The 23,461-nt window shown below is 42.1% G+C and overlaps 1 protein-coding gene across 6 annotated transcripts in view; it reads right to left on the reverse strand.

The window, feature by feature from the left end:
• Positions 1 to 23,461, reverse strand: part of kcnq4 (potassium voltage-gated channel, KQT-like subfamily, member 4) — a 46,988-nt gene that overhangs the window by 14,233 nt on the left and 9,294 nt on the right. For all 6 annotated transcript variants that reach the window (XM_085791685.1, XM_085791690.1, XM_085791689.1 and 3 more), the window contains exons 2-5: positions 3,289 to 3,379; positions 1,226 to 1,352; positions 911 to 1,086; positions 199 to 324 (exon numbers count right to left, since the gene is read on the reverse strand). In XM_085791685.1, coding sequence (XP_085647811.1) covers positions 199 to 324; positions 911 to 1,086; positions 1,226 to 1,352; positions 3,289 to 3,379 — 520 coding nt within the window. The remainder of the gene's footprint in view (positions 1 to 198; positions 325 to 910; positions 1,087 to 1,225; positions 1,353 to 3,288; positions 3,380 to 23,461) is intronic.

The raw sequence follows: 23,461 nt of genomic DNA on the forward strand, positions 1-23,461 counted from the left end.
CTACTGTGTTAAGACGGCTCCACCAGTTGCTTGGCTAAAAACATACTGGTCATCTGGAATGCACTGACTATTATCTGCAGCTTGGAAAGTCCCCTACAAAGAGTCTGTTCACAAACAGCGACTAGTATTGCCACAGCCGCACTAGCTCGAAAGGGTGATTGTGTGTTTGTGTGTGTGTGTGTGTTATGCAGTACTCACAGTCCCCCACCAGAGGGAGTCTGCATAGGTGTTGAAATCTGAGTTGATGTCTTTCTCTGCCAGGTAGACGAGGAAGGAGGCAAAGATCAGGACCAGGAAACCGATGTACCAGGCTGTAATCAACTCCTGAGAGAGAGAGACAAAGAGAGACAGAGAGAGACAGAGAGAGAGAGAGAGAGAGAGAGAAGAGGATGTATCAATCACACCTGTCAGCAGCAGAAGTAGCAGCAGCATCTTTAACATAATAATCCCTCATGTCATTACCACTGTCATCATTATTGGCTAAATTCCCACCATCATCACATTTAGCTTCTACTTCGACTTGGCTGTGCAGTTCTGCTTAGACATCATCATCATCATCATCATCATCATCATCATCATCAAACAGGGTTCTGGAGGACGTCAGCTCAAACACTAACAACCAAAAATGAGCCGTTAATGAGGACTTTGGTGTTTCCCTCACCATTTATTCCTCGACAGTGAAAGTTATTAATCCATCCTATTAGTAACCATCGTAACCATCATCACCTTCCTGTACCTACAATAATCCCTAGAACTGGATATGACCGGTATTGCACTAGTATTCTTTTAAATTGTGTATGTCTGTGAAACTGGGGCATGTGAAATACACTCAAACATAAACCAGAGTGAGTGTGTTTTGTAGGAGAACAGGTGTAAGAGGAAGATATATTTAGCAGTCTTTTATTCCCACCTTGCTGTGTGCGTAAACCACTGAGCCCAGTAGTTTCCAGGTGCCTCCCCGTCTGTCCATACGAACCATACGCAAAATCTGGAGGAAGCGCATGCTCCGCAGGGCCGAGGTAGCAAAGATGTTGCCCTGCGTACCTGCAGCGATCACCGCCAGCGACGCCACAAATACTATGAAGTCTAGAGGGGAGGAGTTTGATCCATGGAGACACAGAGAGGGGATGAGGGTTAGGTGATCTCACAGTGTTCACACAGCACTTTGACATGGCCTTGTGTGCTTTCCACACACACACACACACACACACACACAAACACTAACCTATGACACAGAATGGCTTTCTGGCAAATCTCAGCCGGCCCTGCCATCCACGGTATCTGCAGCAACAGCCGGCGGCCCAGATCCTGATGAAGTACTCCAACCCAAACACCACAATCATCACAAATTCCTACAAACCACACACACACGCATGCACGCAAACACACACACACACGCACACAAACACACACACAAAGAGAGGGACACAGGTCAGTGATACTGGTCAAGAAACGCAGTGTTTCAAAGGCAATCAAAACACACAAGCCCCTCTGGTTTTTGGGTAGATGTATAATCTTTCTTTTACAGTAAAAGTCAAAAGTGAAATCCAGAGCTACAGTCTGTCATCTTATGGTGTATCCATAAAATAATTAATTATTAATTATTTAATTATTATGACTAGCCTAGCACGTTCTCATGATCCTTTTTTTATGGTTTTGTTATGTGTGAATCAAAAAAGTCATTTTGAAGTGTTCTCACTTTACATCAGCCTGGCATACGTATGAGTGCATCCTGTGCTGAATCGGAGAGTGCGCTACTCGAAATCTCACATTCGAATGGACAATTAGAGTCTGAGGAACAAGAGATGTGAAACAGTGAGGGCAAGAAAATAAGCAAACATCAACGTCAATGTTGAGGAAAGGATCATGGGACTGTGACGCCATAAAAAGTGACAAAGCTCAGAGTATGTCAGATAAACAGGTTGGGAAGTCAGTTTTCCAGGCTTTATTTCTAGCACTTGAACACATCCGCACCTCTCCAGGTAAGCTTCTTCTTATGAGACACTCTGATAACTGATACGTATAATCGCGATTTACACGATCTTTACTCTCTCTGTTAGATCCTTTATCACATCATAAATTTAACTGATAAAATACATAAATGGCAGAAGTGATCAAATAAAGGCTGAAATGTTGCAAAACAACAAATGTATATTCAATATTAAACCAAAATATTGAGAAATCATAAAAGATATACCACAAAAGTCATGACCACTGTGAGTCATCTCTCTGCGTCTTTTTTAGCCTCAGGTTTTTTTGGACTGTACGGACAGTCGAAGGTGCAGCGAACCAGTCAGTCATTAGAGTAAATGTTCGCGTGAGTAAAGGTGAATAATGGCTGATTGCCGGCTAATGGCTGAGTGATTGATTGGAAGAGTGAACGGAGAGAATGTGGAAGTCAATTAAACCATTAAATAACACGTAAAGATGAGCAAGGTGGAATGAGGGGTCGGGGGCGGGGGAGGCTGACAGAGGACGAGCCAGGTTGAGGAAGGGGAGAGTGAGTGTCCATTACCTTTCAATAAAGCAGTTTGAGCACAGAGGAAGAGGGGGGATTATGGGATGGCTATTAGGATTAGTGGATCTTGTCTGTGATTTCCTGCGCAGTCAACAACACCTGAGTCCCCCCACCTGCTTACATGGCTGTCTGCATGCGCCTCCACCGGCAAACAAAACAACATGCATGCAAGCACATAAACTGCTGTGAGTGAGTGAGTGAGTGAGTGAGTGAGTGGTGTGTATGAACGGGTATGAGGGTGGATGTTGAGGTCAGTGTGTGTGTGCACTGCAAAAAAATCTAATATTGATCTTACCAGAATATTTGTCTTATTTTTAGTCAAAATGTCATTTCTAGTCAAAACCAATCTCATTATACTTAAAATAAGACTCATCACATTAAAAAGCAGCTTGTTTTTAGACACTTTTCACTTCTTTCAAGCATATTTTCACTTAAACCACTGATAGTGGGGCAGGTTTTTCTTCCTTATTACAAGCACAAAAAACTTGCTTTCACTGGCAGATTTTTCTACTTATTTCGAGTGAAAATGTGTTTGAAACAAATGAAAATTATCTAAAAACAAGTTACTTTTTTTAGGTGATAAGTCTTATTTTAAGTGGAAAGAGATTGTTTTGACAAGAAATTAGACATTTTGACAAGAAATAAGACAAATATTCTTTGAAAGATTTTGAGTTTTTGCAGTGTGTGTGTGTGTGTGTGTGTGTGTGTGTGTGTGTGTGTGTGTGTGTGACAGAAAGAGAGAGAGGGGGATTGGGGTGGTGGGGTCTCACCAGGATGAAGAGGCCTTGGTTGGCAACTTTCTGGTGATCGCGGATGGTGGAGAAAACGGACAACACCAAGCAGCTGAACACCAGCAGAAATCTGAAACACACACACACACACAAACACACAGGGTCAATGAACACAATCTCAAAATACACACACGTCAGAAATCAGAACAATCTGGGGTTTATCCCTTTTGAGAAGAAATAAATGGTCTAAATAAAAACCCATTTAAATAGGCTTTGTTCACTCTCCATGTGATTAGCCAACAGAGAAAACCTAAATTGCAAATAAGCAGGAAAAGATTTGTTGATCCATAACAACAAACACAGCATGCTGACTCATATTCGGTCAGTAGCACAACAATCAGAACAGTGAAACCGAGCTTTGCTCTTCTGGGAAAACAATTTTTACAGCTTAATGAAAATATCTGTCTTTGAAAATATGGTAGGCAGCATTTATTGAATCAACATGATAATAAATGCCACATATGGTAATAATAAACAGGCCACACCTATTTTTTGGTGGCGTCCTCTATGGGTCGGACTCTTCTACAATAGACAAATGTATAAGTCCTGTTGTGCTCCTATTGTTCTACATCTTCACAACTTAATAAGACATCAAAAAGCTAAACATGTTTTTAATAACCTTGGTCCGATGATGATCTACTGAATATCTTGTGGCCACAGTTGAGGAAGAGATGCAAAAAAAAATGGATTTCTCAAAGAACTAAAAATCACAGGAAATCCGTCAAGGTGGACTTTTATAGCCCAAGACTTTTGTAAATCACTTTGAACTGGACTTGCAAATTAAATTTAATCAGACAAACAGTGCAGCACCACCATGTGGTTGATTGGGCTCCTATTTATTGGGAGGGATTCACATAACTTCCAGTTATTGTGTCAAATTACATGTTTCTAACTCCTCCAGTACCAGAGGGCTGACTGCTACAATGCTGCTCCAGTGTTGACTGCGTAGCCAAGAGACTGAGCTTGTTTATTTCTCTTCTTCATGTACTTCCATTGATCTACAGAAACCATTAAAAACACATCACTGAGCCACAGTTTGGCACTGGGTGCCATTTCCCTTCACTGTGATGAACATAAAAACTGTATGAGGCATTCTGAGTCAGTCCTAAATGCATTATTTACTCCAATCTCATATTTCAAAATAAAAATGCAGCCATTTCAGGAAATCATTTTTGCCTTTGAAAAGAATGAAAATGAATATACAGTATATTTATGTTTTTCTGATTTTCAAGATGTACATGAGGAGATGGGGGTTGAGAAATTGAGGCTGTGGACAATAACAAAGACACAGAATATTCCCAGGCCTGTTGAACACAACAGATGAAACATACTGAATGTTTTACTATAGGATGACTGGGATCATCCTCCCCTTTCAACAAAACAATGGGACGATGCATCTCTGCTAGGACAGAAATTACTGTCCCACAGAAGTAATGGCCACTTCAGTTTGAGAACTACTCCAGAATAAAACACAACATAAATTCTAGTAAATTGTGCCTAATGCTCGAGGTGCTCTCATGTTAGAATAAACACTTCATCTCCACAGAAACGTTGAGTCTCCACTCCTCGATCACCATGATTAAATCAGGTTTCAAGACAGGAGGCATGGACATAGTTTCTGTTCCCAACTTACCAAAACTATCATCACACTTTAGTCTAGTTTCACTGTGCAGTTGTCACAATCACTTGAATCAGTGATGTAAATTCCTCTCGTCTGTCAAGAGGGAAAATTTAAGAAGAATTTCCTCACTGTCAAATCCTTTAGGAACAGGTTATAAACTATCTGTCAAATAGCAAATATTCCCTCAAGTACAAAAAAAAATCTCCACTAAGGATGATATATTAACTCTGACTTTAAAGTTAAAACATTTACATTAGGAATGGTGTGCTGCTGAAAAGAATAATGTCAGCACTTATGTAGTAGCCGCCACGCTCCCTCTGTCCCTCTTAACCAGTGGAAAAAGTTATTGTTAGACGTTGTTTCAGTGGAACTGTCGACAGTGAGATGAAAAGGACCAACACTACAGCAGAGCAAATCTGTTGTAAAACTGCTTAACACTGAAACAATGTCCATTCATGTTATTTTTTCAGAAGCATTTGATCTTTTTTTTTATATCACACACACTGCTTCTGTTTATGGTCGTGATTTTCATAGTTATCTTCATACTAAAGCTCTAAAATCTCCAAACTGTATCCTGTGTGATACATTTCACTACCAGTTGTTATTAAACTGACACCCAGCAGATAAAGCTCTGATGATTATTACTGTTCTGTTGTGAGTTTCCTCTATTTTTCATATCATGATATTTATTAAAAATAAGTACCCGTTCTAGAAACCATCCAATGACAATGGAGTACCAGAATCTATATCAATATCCTTTATCAAATTCGGGTGATCACACTAAGAGCTGTAATAGACCCCTGGAAAAATACTACAGTGTCAGTAATCAAGTGTTTGCTGCCAAACTCCTCAAGTACGACAGCGTTACAGCAGCTCAGTGACAACAGCCAAAGCACTTTTACAACATTTTCACCAGAGAATGATTGTGTGAGAGCAAAAACATTAAATGAGAGGGAGGCAGAAATAACCACAAACACACAGCAGCACTGCCATGTCTCTGTGCCAAGGGAAGAACAGAACAGTGGGCAGGATTAACCAGGCGGCAGCTGCTGGTCCAGCTGGTCTGGATGTCAGAGTCCAGAGTTGAAGAACACTTGTTGGACGCTAAACCAGTTCCTACAGCCTCACACAATGGTTCCCTTTCTGCACGATTAGTAACGCAATGAGCAAGTCTCTCATCGGGCTAATGTTTGGGGGTGAAATTAATTCTAGGCACTGACATTAAAAGCCTGCTGCTTGAGTCAGACAACACAGCAATGGTGGACTGGTGCTGAAACATACACATATTGGACTGCTTATAATCCATATTCTGGATTATTGATTCTGCTGAGACGTTTCCAAGGGAATAAGTCTGAGAGGATGGGGAAAAAAACACACAAATATAATTAGAGAAACATCCAATGGATTCATCTGCAATGATTCAACAAAAGAGGAAGAAAGAAGAAAGACCCATATCCTCTCAGGGTCTAATTGGTTGAGTCACAGAGTGCCATGGTATAGTGTACATTGTATTGCATCAGACTCACCAGTAATGACAGAGGACAATAAGGAAGGAAGAAAAGCAAAGTTATGTAGAATTTTGTCCTTCGATCATTTGACTCACTCATTCACACTGTAAGGAAGAACAACAACAAGCATGGTTTCCTCACCAAAGGTTCATCATATGCCCCTCTGTGGAACATCTGCACTTAGCAGGGGCAACGTGGCTTGATTGTGAAGAAGCTCAATATTGAAAAATACTTGTGATTTAATTATTATGATTTGATTTTTCCCTACAACTACAACCTTCACCAAACAGAGTCAGTTGTAAACTCTAAAAAGCCTCTGAAAGTGCAAGACAGCCAGTTAGTAACGGAGAAGTAAGTTTATTTAAATTAGTTTGTTTAAATAGTTGCATTGCAGATGGTGTGGGTTCTATCTGTCTTACACACAGCCAACATGTCGTTTAGTTGTTGTAATGTACTGTGTACATAATTAAGATACTTAGTATAGAGTCTGCAGGTTGTGAATAAATGTAAGTAATTCAAATGCAAATCTTGCCCAAACCAACCTGAATGCCCGCTAATCAAAAATGATTGCAACATTTTCTTTACAGTGTTCAACACATTTGGTGCTGATGAAGAAATACATGAGCTCATCTGATGGGAAACCACCGTTGTGGGGAGAATTAGTTCGTAAAAGTATGTTATTCCTGATAACTGGCCCATATATCATTACAGTAACACAGAATTACTAGCCAAGCGAATATCTGAGTGGACTGTACCAGCAGTGATTCATAGGCTCTAAAGTCCGGTCTCTGTCGTCACTTCTCTCCATCTTACACCACGCACAAAAACATTGTGCAAAAAATCAGTGAATGAGCAACTTGTCCAACTGTTTTTGTTTTGTCTGCCTTTCCAGCCACGGGTTCCCACATGGCGAGACGCTACAAATAGAAAGACAAAGTAGCTCTAAGACAGCTAGAAAGACACCAGAAACCAAGTGTAAATAAACAGTCACCCCCAAATTACCGCTGTCTATTTCTGAGCCCAGTGATGCAGCACAGAGGAGAGTTTGTGCTTCAGCTACAGTGGAGTTAGTTTGAAAAAGGCACTCAGATGACTCCCTGCAAACAATGCATTTTGGTCGTTCATCAACTGAGTAATGCTGAGTAAACTGTCTGTCTTTTTCCCCTCAATTAACTCAAAGCGCTGTGTGTATTTCCATAAGGAGGCGATTAGTTGGGTCAGAATCTCATGTGGTTTCCTTCATTGACTTGTCCTTTTATGACGAGTTACAGCGGACGCAGCCAGATCGACAGCTTGGCTTCTTCAGAAATACCGACACAACATTCCCGTGACTCTGCATTTACCTGAGTACAGTATTATTGCTTACATGCAAAAAGTCTGAAACCGCTGCAATGAGTTGCTGCCAACACACACACTCACCAAATCTGTGGGCAGCCAGTTTGCGTAGTCACAATGTAGACTTCTGCCGGGTGTCGCTTAACAAACTCGTCAAACCTCATTTCATCCAGACCACAAGCCACAGGCAGGCCTCAAGTCACACCCGCCAAACTCACATCTGGCTGTAAAATACCACTTACATTGTCTGTGTTGACTTTCTCCGACCAAACAAATGCTGGCCTACACAAATCCCATCAAGGGGCCAGAATCAGATGTTAGACAGCTCAACTTCCTTTGCTTGTCTGAGCCTGTCATTTGGATTTCATGGCACATTTAACGGCAATATAAATCTTTAAGTCAGTGAATCCACCGCTTTGTTCTTGACTGAAATATTTCAGCAGCAATTGGATGGATCGTCATTGGATTTAACATTCATTACTGTGATAAAGCAACTGGCAGTTTTCAGCTGCCTCCATCAAAAGCTCAAACATGTTTACTTTTACTACCGAGGATCATCCCCCCCACCCGTTCATTTATTATTTAAGAATGGAAAACCACAAGTGTTGGCCTGTTTGATCAGCTCTTGTCCTCAGTGCTCGGCTTTAGCTTCTCACATGGAATTAAATGACCTGGGCTTCACCCGGCAGGACAACGCCTCCGCTCACATCTCTCCTGCTGTCTCCAGTGGATAAATAAATACACAAATATATTGACAGACATTACTCTTGTTCTAAACTTCACTCTTTCTACCCTTCTATATCCCCAATCTGCTCAAAATGTAAATCAGCGGAGGGAACTCTGGGCCATCTATTTTGGTATTGTCCCAAATTAAATAAATTCTGGTCTGATATTTTCAAATCTTTGTCAACGTAACCACATGTCTTTGATTTTTATGTAATACCTGGTACGTTCTGTATGTCAAGGTATATACTGTTTCTGAGCAGGGCCCTTTTCTTTTTTCCTTTCTTTTTTTTTCTCTCTGTCTATTTGTCTATGTGTATTTGCTCTTGAGCTAGTGATGTGTTTTTTTAAAATAATGTCATAGTTCGTCTGTTGTCTCGTTTATTATATTGAAAATTCATAAATAAAATATTAAATATATATATATATATTGACAGACAAATAAGTGAATAAATGAAACAGATTTTTTAGAGGCATTTTGGCAATGAGTGATGTATGTGTTGGGGGGGGGGGGGGGTCACATTTCTGCTGAGGTTACACTTCATGCAACAGAAACACCCATCACCGCTCCTTCCTTTCAGGGAAATGTCAATTAAAAGCAAAGCATCAGTCGAAATCCATCCAATCAGCAGGGATGGTCTCAGGAGGACAGCCAGGGGTTTTGTTGATGCTTCTCTGCATCAACCAATATGTTCAGATTGAAATATTTCAACGAAGAGTAAGTCTGGTATAAGGGTTCATAAATTACGATTTATAGAGGAGTGAAAGTATATATCACTATGATTATTGTTCCCATGGTGAAGACAATCAAAGAGATAATTGCATCCTCTTCTCAACAGGATAGTGTGTCCTCCACTACAGCTACATGTGAGTGAACCCAGGGTGGAGGGAGGATAAAGGGAAGCAAAAGCCTGGCTCATTATATACATTATAAATGGGAATGTTAATGTATAGATGCACTGTGTGTCATGAATCAAAAAGACCTTCATGGTATAATGAATACAGTGCTTTATGAAAGTTGCTCAGGAGGTTTACTGTAAGGCTGTCCACATTAGTAATTGCTCCAGAACTTTTTTTTTTTTTTAGAAAGAATAATGCATGCTCTGCTATTATACACAGAATATCTGACTTTTCTCCCAAAGCCGACTGAGTGTAATTTGTCTCACGGACACTGAGGAGAATAGAGAAAAATGCAAGCACAGTAAGATGGAAGAAAGAAAGAAAGAAAGAAAGAAAGAAAGAAAGAAAGAAAGAAAGAAAGAAAGAAAGAAAGAAAGAAAGAAAGAAAGAAAGAAAGAAAGAATCTCTTACATCACAATCACAGGTAACTCTGACCCATCACTGTCAGTCACACACCACATGCCTCTGAATGTGTAATATAAAGTAGACACACTTTGCCTGTGAGGGCTGTTGGGCCGCTGGTGGGGGCCGACTGACAACAAATAAACGCACAACAGCAGCACAAGACGACCAGATTGCTTCTAATGGAGGCTGGACCGGGTGCTTTCACTGCTGTTTTCCTGTAAACCTACATAAGTGAAAAAGGGAGATCTCACATTACTCTGACTGGCCTGTGAAAATACTGTGGCGAGATAAATAGGTATCTCAAGTGGTAATAAAAATATATGACATTGTGTATTGCTGCATTACGCTTGTGTGTGTGTATGTGTTTACGAGGATATAGCACTCTCTGCTGTGTGCCGGGCAAGCGCGGCCGGCGGAGAGGAGCAGAGCTGTAGTGCAGGAGAATGCACCTTTGATTGAATCATGACTGGATGATAGAGCAGCTATCAGTTACACACAACATGGGCGGCAGAGGGAGGAGAGAGGGCGATGAAGAAGAGTGAGAGGGAAGATGCAGAGAAACAGATAAAAGTGACGTAAAAAGATGTGAAGACTGATGGTTGATGAATCAAAGAAAGAGAGAACGACTTGAAGAGCAAAATTGCAGAAGAAAAGAAAAGTTAAAAACAGAGCAGGTGAGGGGTGAAGGTGGGATAACGGGAAAAGGCCCCGAGGTCGTGTCACCTGTACCTGTACAGTGCACTTGTGTGTGTCTGTGTGTGTGTTTGTGTGTGTTTGTGTGTGTTTGTGTGTGCGGCGCCAGCCCCAATCAATGTGGCTCTGACAACGGCTCTCAGGCATTGACCCACAATCTGTGCACATGCTGCAGGTGCACAAACACGCAAACAGAAAAAGGAAGCACGTACGCGCGCAGTCTGATTATCGAACACACAGTTGCAGTGACACCTTCCACAAGGACACACACAGGAAAACATATAGATCTGCTTAAACAAATACATCACGGAGGCACAATTAGAACATGAGATTTATTTATAGCAGAGTGAGTCTGACACGCGTGTATGTGGCCTGATGTCTGCTGCTGTCCCCTTGGAAACACTTCACATTAACACACTTTTACAGAAGCTGTTACCATAACACACACACACACACAGACACACACAGGCCTAAACAAACCTCACAGCAGCAAAGTGCTAACAAGCAAAAATGAAAGCCAAGAATTATTGCGGCCTATCCGGAGAAGGGTAGGAATCAAAAAAAGGAGGAGGAGTGAGAGTGTCATCAGCAGAGAGAGAGAGAGAAGGGAGGGAGAGGAGAAAGAGAGGAGAAAGGTGGAAACAGTAGAAAGATATTAATAGAGATTCATTCTCCTTAAATAGCGACTGCGGGCAGAGTGTGAGCAGGTACAGGCTGCAGAGCACCATGCAACACATCTCAGAGCTCAGAGCAGGCAGCTCTCTGGGCCCGTTAGGTAGCCTACTGTACCCCCTCCCTCTCTCCTTCTTCTTCTTCTTCTGGGACAGCAAAGTTTTCAAGGCAGGAAAAAAAACAAAAAAAACGACACACAAACAAATATGAGATGAAAAGTGCTTTTTCATGAGTGAAACAGCTGACGGAGCGATTCAGAGGCTCTGGCACGGAGGAAGGGGAAGAGAGAGAGAGGTGGGGGGGGGGGGGGGCTGACATGAGAGTGTTGTGCAGAAATGAGTGGAATGTGTTTGTTTTCCTCCAAACGCCACGAGCTTCAGGAATATTACGTGACTGGATCAATTATTTACATGAGTGAGAGAAAGCAGGGCTGTGTAATGAGTGCTGGTCACACTTCTTCTCACAAAGGTGCAGCCTTGGCAGTTTGCATCACGAGCTGCGGACACTTCCGCACAAATGATTTCACACGCGCAAAAAGTTCCACTCAGCGGACACACACACGTCCGCTGCGCAGCCAGACAATCACACACACACACATACACACACACACACACACACACTCGCCAAAAGAGCGGCTGACTGCCACGCTGTTCCATTGTCTGCCCACGGGATGATGCATTTCAAACAGAGTGCCAATTAGACTGATACATTTTCCAAGCTGGATAATGTCACACACCCAGTCAGTCACGAAAGGATCTGCCATCAACACACACACACACACACACACACACACACACACACTGTCGTAGGTCACTTTTGACGACAATACATACACTATAATTTCCTGGAGAAGTAAACTAACTTTGAAAAATCAGCTTTTTCTCATTTGGGGCCAGGACTTCTTGCCTCTAAAAGTTACACACACACACACACACACACACACACAGTGAGAGAGACACAGACACAGACACACACACACACACACACACACACACACACACACTTACTCTCTTTCTCTCACTCAGCCAGCGTTACATCACATCATAACTGAGTGTATTGTTCCCTGCTTTTGATTCATTGAAATTACTCCTCCAGCTCCATTAGAGCACCAGCGCTCCTTCCTTTCACTGAAAGTTTGTTCCTTACTCTCTGTAACAAAGAAGTGACCTGACCCCTGAACGCTTTAATACCAAAGTATCACACACATTGGATTAAGGGTGCAGTGCTGCAAATTCAAGTTCCTGTACTATTTTAATCAGGTGATTTATCAGTGCCTTCAAAAACATTTCAACAAATCTCTTTCAGAGAATGAAATGAAAACAAACTTCTATTGCTCCAAGGCATAATTGAAAGTACAATTATTTTTGGAAGACACTCAAATACTGCAGCAGGGACTCCACCATAACAAGCTACTTTATGAAATCAGAGCAGTGAAATGATTTCTCTTTCGTTTGCATTAGCCAAAATCTGACATCATGAAGTCACATGATCCCTTTATACGTGGCAGAATATTTGACAGCCATGTACTACAAATATCGAACATGTTGTGAACAAACATATCCTTTCTAGACAGTTAGAACCAAATCCAACCCGACCTCAAGCTGCACTAGTCAGGGGTCAGTCATAATGTGACCACACATGGAGTCATCACCTGACTGCAGTCACCATCAGCTCAAAAAAATACTTTTATTTTGGTGTCCTCTCAATGAAGTCTCAACAACCCCATTTCCTGCTGTTTTCAACGACCGGCAGCTCAGGACCAAACGACACACACTCCAATCTGGCGGAAGAGATTTTCTCAGGATTTGATATGGAGAGATAGAGATTGAGTGAATTTTATTTTTAAAAAGTGTTTTGAGATAGCTTCTGTTGTCACTATATAAATAAAAACTTACTTGACGTGTTTACTTGATCTCTGATTTTACAGTAGTTCAATGTATTAAAGTAGAAAAGAAATAAGTAGAAAAGCTGTAGAAAGGCATTTACACACAATTACACCACCTCAGCCTCACCTCAGATACTATCAGGGTTGTTTTGATTTGTTATTGTGTCTCCTCTGTAAAAAATAATCTTTCATATTTACACCATGAAACACCTTCTTCTCATTATCAGTAATGATCCATTAAAAAAATTGATTCATGTATTATAATGAAGCTGAATTTTAATGTTTCTTGACACAGTATTCCTCGATGTTGTATCTGAAGGATTGGATTGGATTTTCACACATATGGTGCAATAAATAGATTGTTTATTACAGACTGATAAAGATTTTTGATTCTAGTGACAAGTTTACCTGACAGGTAATGGTGTCTGGTGCCTCACTGACAAACTGTCTTTGTAGATGTGGTACAGGTGGTTAGAGACTGAGGACGTGTGTCCAGTTAATGGTCACATGTTTAAATGGAGCAAAATAAAGGGAGGACCACAGAGAGAGGAGACATTCATGCTGATTTCTGAGAGCTGGACAAGCCTGTGTGTCTAACTGACCTGGATTAATAGTAATAACACACAATTTCTTGATGACTTGTGTTTCTTAACCCTAATCCTGTGTAAATATTATGAGCATCAGGGTGGAATAGTCCACGTAAATTATAGAGAGAATTCGTAATTACGGAGAAAGGAGAAAGATTTATATACAACATCGTCATCAGTTGTTCACTTAAGTGGAAAATATTGTGACCATCATAAAAAACCAGAATGACCTTAAAATTATGCGTGAATGCACACAAACACACCCAGACACACAAACACACACTCACACACATACATACAAGGTAAGTTATTTCAAAGTAAAACAGGAAATAAAAAAGTCCAAACAAAGAGTCTTTCCACTGTAGGTCACGATACACCCACCCACCCACACACACACACACACACACACACTCATCTCCCACTGAAGTCCAACATACACGTCCTCAGAAGACGCTCCATTGTCCCTGATGCTTCCTCTGATTCACGCTGTTTGCTGCTCGTGCACTAGTAGCTGGTGAAGAGTACTACACTACACGGAGCTGGGAGATGCGACCGGGGCGCAGGCGAAGTGCTGAGAGAGCGCTGACATTTAGCTGGGGTATTGTTACCAGCAGCGAGCCAATTAGCACAGAGTCAACAAACCCTTTAGTAGGTGTACGGGCCGGGGCTGCCACTTCACACACCAGTGTGCTTTTATAACGCTGACATTTAACCATCGCAAGCTCAACCTTCACATAGCTTGGATCAGCAGGGTTAGCTGTTGGGGAAGGGTCACCGTTAATAGTTAAGACTGTAAAAGGAAAGCAGAGGGTGTGGGTGGGTGGGGGGTGGGGGGGATGTGACATTTCTGAGCGTGTTTTATAACAATATCAAAATATGTTGCACCAGAGAACTTCAAACCTTCGACCAGACGACGTACCAGTGGAAGTCAGGACCCGGTCATGAGGAGAAAACCACGTCACGACCCAAAAACACACAAACGCCCCACACTCCTTTACCCCCCTCGACTGAATTTCAGGCCGATCATCATTACTCTGTGACAGGTCTAATCTTGTTTCCATGGCAGCAGGGATCTCCGGTGATGGATTACGGGGGGTCAGGGGCAGCTCTCCAGGATTGAGAAACAACAAAAAGAGAGCAGTGACTGTAACATTTGAACTCGTGGTAATAGGATTGGCCCAGAAGTTTGAGGCAAGGGGGTGTGAGAAAGTAAGTCAGGGTCACACACAACCCCGGTGGTCAGCGGATCTCCAGGAGGAGATCACAACGGTTGCAGTAATGTGAAGGGCAGCGTTACTAACACCAAGCTCTGAGGTCATTTAAAGCACTGTGTGAAACCGATCTATGATCCCTTTTAAATTGGCTGCAATTTGTGCAAATATATTATTAAATATTGTGCTGTCTTTAATTCTATTGACCAATATTTGAGAATTCATAATGAATATTGGTGTGTCACTGTTTTTAAACTTCTAGATTATATTCGATTTTTTTCTGTTAGACAACATCTGGCTAGTTTTTCTGCATTTGTATTCGTTAGAGATTGATTTGTTAAACCTGCTGCTTTCTCAGATATATTGGTATCGACGTATTGGCCAATAGTGAACATTATTTCTGACTTCAAACTTTGCAGGTAAATACTGTATGTAAACTGGGTGGGTTAAATTAATGATGACCTTGCATTGGTTGTCCAATAATAATATTAGTTTTATCTTCATTCAGTTTGTAGTTATCTGTTTACTTATTTCATTTATTTGTTTTTACATTTTCCTGCACTGAGGCCTTTTGAATAAAAGTTATCAAGTGAGCTTCCAACACGTATTTGTCAAGTGTTTGAGCCATATTCAAGGGATCACTGCAAAAACATGTGTTTATGTAAACTGAGGAACATCAGCTGATAAGTAGGTTATCTGAATTTTACTCCCTGATAATGGCATCAGCCTCAAAAATTCCCTTGTGAGCAGTGTGTGACATTTGAGAATCATTATTTACTTGTCACCGTTCAGTGAAGAGCTGCAGAGGGGGAAATGTTAGTATCCATAAAATCTGCGACGATTTGCCCGATGCCACAGGTTATTTTCATAGACCTTTGCACAACCCCCAAAGCTGAAGTTCAGTCTTTGATGGTGATCCCTCAGTTGGCATGGGACAGATATGCAGTGTGTATACGGGTGCTGAGCGCCCGCAGTCCGCCTCGCTATCTGTCTGCTAACGTTATCTTTGCTGTTCTTACAGTCAAACACTGGTACCCAGGTCACATCACATGAGGGGCTGCACTGTGTTACTCCTCAGTCCGGTGTCAGTGCTGCTATCCCTCCCTGTCAAACTAAATCTTTGTGTCTGTCTCTGCGTGTCTTTGTGTAAAGTAGCGTAGTCTCTTTATGTTATGTGTAATTTTAAGACAGAGTCCAGAGCCACGTGAAAAACACTTGCATCACCTTCCTGGGAAGCCCTGAAAAAACCACCTTCCACACATACTAGAAACCACGCTCACAGCAACTTTGTCAGTTTCCACAAACGAAGCACGTTTGCCAGTACGGAGCATTTGCTACTTTTATTCCGTTTTTTTTGTTTTTTTTATTCCTCGTACATTGAGCAATATCAGTGTTCACGACAGTGGGCAAAAGAGCACAGCTGACATGGGAAGTGCTTCCTTGTAGGATAAAGGGCACTGCTCCTCATCCTCTGCTTTAGTAAACAGTAAACACAAAACCATGTTTTTACTTAATTCATTGCACAACTGTGTCACTATGTTAAAAACAGTTGACCCTTGTTCGCTGACCCAGAACAGCACAGGAAGTACATTTTCAACGCCTGGACTTGGCCTTCTGTTTGCCTAAATTTGGGGTCATAAATATCTCATCCATGTACAGTTTTCCCCTCTGAAACACATCCCCCTGTGGGCGAAACAAAAACATGGCTCAGGATTAAGAGCATTCATAAAGTTTACACATTCTGACCAAATACCAAGTGCCTCCCTCGTGTTACTAGACTGGATACTTAGACACAACTCAGTGTCTCCCACATGGGATGGCAAATGTCAGCATTTGCTTTCCAAATTTCAGTGTAACAACTGGATGGATTATTGAGCTCATGGTTGAATAACATGTTTTCCAGTACATACACAATATGCACCCTTTCAAGCCTCTTTTGCACATTAACGTTACATTTTGACCTTTTTCATCCACCCTCTTTCTCATTTTCACCCTAACTTTGCCCCTCTCTCCACTCCACGCCTCCTGTCATCTCCTCCTCTCCTCCTGTCTTTATTGTAGCTGAAGCAGAGCCAGGACCAGAGTGGACCACTTGTGGACCTCTCAGCCACCCCCGCCCCCCTCTTTAACTCATTACAACCAATTAGATGACAGACCAGGGAGGGCAATGGCGGATGAGAGCAGAGAGATAATACTCTTCTGAATAATTCATCCTTTTACTGAAATTCGCCCTACCTCCACCCTGCCCCTGCTCTCTCTCTGCACCGATCCTCTCTCAGCTCTGTCCATCTAGTCTCTCACTTCACTCACACTAAAGGTATGCTTGAAACAAGCTGGCCTGAAGTGATCGGTGCTTTCCCTTTCTTTTGTGGGCCATAGAGCGAACAGCTACGATCACAGAGTGGGAGGGGGTGTAATGAATTTTAGAAAATCAGGTTAATTTCAATCACTCTCTCCACCAAGGCATCCAGCTGCGGCTGAAGCAGCTGTCTGATGGAAATGCTAACTTGAAAGCATGGAGACAACTCAAGCCAAAGTGGTCTGAGGGTTATATTCTCTGATTGCACTGAGGCATGTGCTCCTCACCGCTGCCCTAAGTTTTATTGGCCTGGTCTGAAGTGCATTGTGCAGGACACTGCTCAGACATCACAGGACACCATAAGGTCTGGCAGCCCAGGGCCAAAATGATTGATTGAGCGCTGATAAGTAGCGAAGGATGAGAGAGAGAGAGAGAGAGAGAGAGAGAGAGAGAGAGAGAGAGAGAGAGAGAGAGAGAGAGAGAGAGAGAGAGAGAGGAAGAAAGACTGATAATAGACATAGTACGGTAATAAATGTATAGATAGAAATAGAAGTGAGGGGGAGAAGAGGAAAGTAGCAACGACCACAAGGAGTGAGTATCAGACAGACAAGGAGATAGATAATGAGAAAAAATAGTGGACAAGAGACAGAAAGAGGTGGCTGAATAATGGATTGGACAGACGAGGGGACAGTGAGACGAAGAGAGCCAGAATGGAAAAGAGGGAGAGATGAGGTATCGTCTGTGAGGTCTCATCACACACTTGCTGACATTGCTTTAATCTCAGGGCCAAGAGAAGACCAGAGGGTCCACAGACACACACACACACACACACACACACACACTGTTGCACCGTGGACATGGGTAAGCACGTGGGTAGTTTCACTGTGTGTGTGTGTGTGTGTGTATGGGGCTGCGTTACTTGGCTTTTTTTTTTTTTTTTTTCGCAAAGAGAGTAAAAAAACATAAGGGTCTGAGTCTGACAGGACTCCTATGTGACGTCATAATATACAAAAACAAAGACAGTTTGATGTGACAGGTTTATGTTCGTTTACCACAACATAATCCATTACAGTGTGATACATTTCTGTACTTTCTTCACCAAAACATGTTTTGACACCACCTGAAAAATTTTCACCATTAATAACCATTCATTATCTCCAATCTCCGCTGTTAAAGAAGAAGTGAATTAATGTCAATTGAGGCCAGAGCAGCACACGACCTGGAAAACAGAGGCAAGATGGCTTTTGGACAAAGTCTCTCTCCCCCGCTCTCCTTACAGTGACTGTTGACAAGGAACCTCTACGTGCAGTGAGCAACTAACACAGAAACAATAAAGAAAAAGGAAATAAAAACATATGAGGAGAAAGACAACTGTGGGAAAGAGGGTGGAAAAACAGGCGAGCGGATGCAGCTGAGACGAAGAGAAAGCACCGAGTTGTTATGGAAATAGAGATACAGCACGAGAGCAAAGAGGCAGATTACAGCAACAGGAACTGAAAGCAACTGTCGCACAGGAGTGGAGGAAATGACACTGCGATCAAGTGAAGCAATTGTGCAAATAGGACATTTTAGCGGAGGAAGAGGGCGAATGCAGGAAAAGAACAATCTCACAAGAGTGGCAGGCAGCCTGTGTAATTACGGCTCAGTCGTTAACATTTGATTATTGTTTATGCTCTGCCCACAGTGCCATTGGCCGGGCATTAATACCCAAGCGCACCATCTCCATAAACCTGCACATGGATGAGTGCACACATATTTTGCAAATGTACGCACGCCAATCAGACAATCTGACAGCATGCACACTCAGCCACATGAACGATGGGACACACACACACACATACACACACACACACACACACACACACATAGTATATACACACATTGCAAAGCGCTTTCTGCAGGCAAGGCAGACCTTATAAATACTGTCCTACATTGTGATTTTGTTTGAGCTCCGTCTCCATGGTGCTGCTTCCTCACATGTTTATAGTGACGGCCGTTATAAATTAAAATGATCTTAACAACACTTAAGCGAGGCCGTGCATGTGGGTGCAGCCAGGCAGGGACAACAGGAGAGAGACACAGAGACCTATGCTGGGCTATCCCAGGATGTAGAGAGACGAGACACAGAGACCGAGCAGGGGGACGATGAGGAGAGAGAGAGAGGAAGAAAGAGCAGGGTTCGCACCAAACGGCGAGTCAGATACTAAGCAGTTATTTACAAAGGTATACTGAAAAACCTGAGGATGTTTTGGTGACGGTGGTTGGTGTGTGTGCCTCTATAACTATGCATGCAGTCATGCAGCCTCCTCCTCCTGAAAACTGTATCCTCACGTGCCTGATGGGGTTCAAGTTACAAACACGTGGACAGAATAAAAATCTAATACCATAAAAAAAATAAGCAGCCAGAGACACCGTCTGATGGAGAGGAGCTGTTTGGGCTGCAACCGGACGCATCAAAGAGAGTGGCCGACCACAGATGATCTGCCTTTACTCCCACAAAACCAAGTTCAATTTTCATTCAGCCTTCACATAGCTATGAAGCTTTTATCATAACAAGTTACAGCAGTTCATATCCAGGTCTACTTTAACATTTTCACATTGAAAAACATAAACAAGTTTTAGTTTTAGTTGACAGTTTACCTCCTTTCTGCAATAAAGAGGCAAACACCCAGACATGACAATATTTCACAACCCATGGCAACGGAGCATATCTCTGATTTATGAACAATAGTCAAGTCATTAGCTCTTTAATTGTTTTTAAACAGCCTCTTAACAGATTTTCCTGTAAATGAATATTAGAAATAATATATATCACCATCAAGTAGGCTTTATCCATATGACCTCACTTCAACCTCAGTTTGTAAACAACTCATTTGAAGTTTCTCTTTGGTTTCTGGTGCTTTTGAAAGAAAAAAAAACCCTCATTTCCTGTTATTCTTAGATTTCGATCAAAGTTCTGCGCCACAAGCAAAACCTTTCACCTCCTAGATTCATTACTTCAAGTCAAGCAGACCAGTGAATGGGATGACAACGATCGGCTTTCCCACATTTGTATAAACTAACATGTTAATTTCTAATCAGCGGTTTAGCTGCAGCGTTAGTTTCCACATTACTCAGTATCTGCTGATCATCGGCATGTGCAGTTACAGCCGCCCATTAGGGTCAGGCCTTAAGTGTGCTGCTGCTGAAGAGATAATGGCTAAGCTAAAGCTATTGATTTACTTTGTGCCCGCCTTACGGTCTTCGCAGACGCTGGCGACACACAAACCCTGCTTCCTAAGTACTCTGCAACACTCTCACTAACACTGAGCACCTTGACGAACGCAGCACGGCCGTCTGCTCCGTCCATTGAAGAACTAACTCTTTTTGCTACTTAACAGACAAGAGAAAGGAGGATGATTGTGGACAATGGAGAAAAAAGTTTGTGCGAAAGCTCAGCCGGGCATGGTTACTGTACAGACGGTGCCCAAGCCGGGGGAAATTCTCTGACTTTGTATACAAACAGGATTTAGTAGTGGCTGTTCGGTGACGCAGCAACTGTGCAACATTAGCAGCGGGTGACGGTACAGAGCAGCTTTCCCATGGCTTGTGACAATACATTTCCAGTCCAAAGAGAGGCAGATGTTACTGGCAGGGCTGTCTATTGTCGCCCACGTCCTAATTGTCCTGTTTGACCTATCTGCCTGGTTGTGGGGTTTTGACAGTCCCGTGTTAACATTGATTTAAAACAGGAGAGTGTGAGATCCAAAGCGGTGGCAAACACAGTAAAGACTCCCAAGAGAAAGTTCAGAGAACAACCAAGAAGAAAGGTGTTGGGAGAAATTTAGCAGTGAAACGGAGGGAGAGTAATGTTGATCAATCAAATAACATCAATCAGGATTGGACAAGTGCAATGAAATCATCCCTGATCTGATCATGTCTCTCTCTTTTATCATTTTGCAGTGGGAAGTTACAGAAATGAAAGTGTGATGCCAGCAAGCAGGAACCTTTTGGACAGAAGGTGCTGCTGCAAAAAAAACAACACATATGTCTTTCATATGAGCAGCTTATATCAAACCATAAATGTGTAGGAACTACGTGAATTATGAGAAGAGAAAAGGAGAAAGTCAGGTGACGCTGCATAAAGATCAAGAGTGCTCATCCAAAGGAGGCTGAGGTGGATGAACGAGTCGACACAGGAGCCGCTGATTGTTTTCTGATTTATTCTCTTCGTTTCTTTTTTAATCTAACCTAAAAAATAGTTATCTTTAATCCAAACAATGTTTTTTTTTCCCTAAACTTAATCAAGTTGCTTTCCGGCCTAAACCTCATCAAGCCATGACCAACAACGTCTTAAAGGTTCAGTGTGTAATAATTGGCAAGGTTTATTGGCAAAATCTGAATATACTACCCATGAATATATTTGTATAAGTGTATAATCGCTATAAAATAAAGTTTTCGTAGACTTATAATTATTCTTTTTTATATACATAAGGGTCTTGCTACAGAGAGTGTCGCCATCTTGCACCGCCATGTTTGTATGGCAGCCCAGGGCTCGACAGTGCGACTGTTTTGCTCGCATTTGCGAGTTGATAATATCATGTGCGAATAAAAAATTGCATTCAGTCGCATCAGTGCGACTCCGACAGAAGCTGCATGCACCGCTTTGCATGCTGTTTAACGTGAGCAGTATCCCCCCCCCCTGCCTATTTGGTGATTTTGGCCGCCGCATTGATTAAAGTTTGTGTACATCGGGGCCGTTCAGGTGTAACGTCTTTTCCGCACATTACTTTCGAGTTAGACCAAGCCAAGGCGACACCGTAGCAGCGCACATTCGGTGCGAAGCGCTTTTTTGTCGTGCACGTTCGACCTGCTTCTCCCTCCGGTACACGGTCTCGGGCTGTGTCTCTCCTACCCTTTCACGGAGCTCTGCTCCTTTTGAAAGGTGAAGGAAGCCAATAGGTGGAAAGACGTGACCTCCAAGGCTACCGCGGAGCTATCAAAAAAAAAAAAAACGCTCGTCGCGGTGAGAACAGCTGACATGTGGTCACAGTCTCACAGTGCAACATTCATATAAACTTCAACCTCAAAGCTCCCTGTCTGACCTGTCCCTGATCATCACACAGGGGCAACATGGAGCTGCTTGTGTGACAGGTTGTTGAGTTTTATTAATGTTAAAACATTATTAAAAGGAAAAATGTTTGGTGTTTTTACTGTTCTCAAATATAAAAATGGGTCATGTTGAACCCTCAGCATTATTTAAGGCTTAAACAGTCTGCTACTTAAACATTTTTCATTGTGCTCCTAAAAAATCTTAGTGTAGAGCCCTGTATGTAATGTTCAGCTTTTTATACTGAGGGAAATATAGGTTCACTGTTCATCAATACCCCCACCCCTGGGCCACATGCACACACATACAGCGCAAAACTAAAAACTAATATTGGTTGTAAATATTCTATTTTCTCACACATATTTGCATTGTTTGTCTTTCCTGATTTTTGTTAAGGCAAAGAGCCAGTTATAACATTAAAAATCAGTCTACAGGGTTAGGATTATAGGCTAAATCTACTTTATTTGTTTGAAAATTATATTTTCACCAAAACTGCTAAATTTTTATTGTGCTACTAAAAAATGTTGTGTGCTACTAAATTTTTCAGCATGGTAGCACAGTGCTACTTGGAAAAAAGCTTAGCGCCAAGCCCTGTCAGCCCGAACGGAAAATCCAGCCAGCTAGAGAGCGCGTAGGAAACAGCAGACATATCGTAAAATAGTTTCGATCTTCACCTCATCGCTCCATGCTCCTGAAATACTCCCAGTCGCCCAAGTCGTGGTAAACAAGTTTTTTTGTCCTCAGAGGCCACCGTCACTTTGCCAACGGGAGGGGTGAGTGCGAGCGAGCTAGTGAACGCTGCAAACTAGAATCTGAACGCTATATCACAGTTTTCCCCTCATTTTACACACTGGACCTTTCATAATGTGTTGATTATTGTTGCCAGTACAACAAAGATCTGTTCCACCTGCCACTATAGGTATGCTGTTAGTGTCTTTTTGTTTTAAACCGGCTGGGCAGCTGATTACGGGTTTTGTCATCAATACCATAAAACAAATTTCTCCGTTAATTTGAATACATTTTTCAGACAGTGGGCAAATTGGCTATCAACCCTTTTTACACTTTTCACTGGTACAAACTTTTCCCTCTGACATTCTGTTTTCTTGAGCTTGTTTGCATTAGGTGTCAATTTTGTATCTTCAGACAGTGGTTGTCCCTCCTTACCATCACGGAAATGTGTCAGCAGCTGAAAGGAACATGCAAATATCCCAGAAAATTACTGTA

This window comes from Trachurus japonicus, chromosome 11, assembly GCF_045865225.1.
Source record: "Trachurus japonicus isolate A0001 chromosome 11, Traja_1.0".
Lineage (NCBI taxonomy): Eukaryota > Metazoa > Chordata > Actinopteri > Carangiformes > Carangidae > Trachurus > Trachurus japonicus.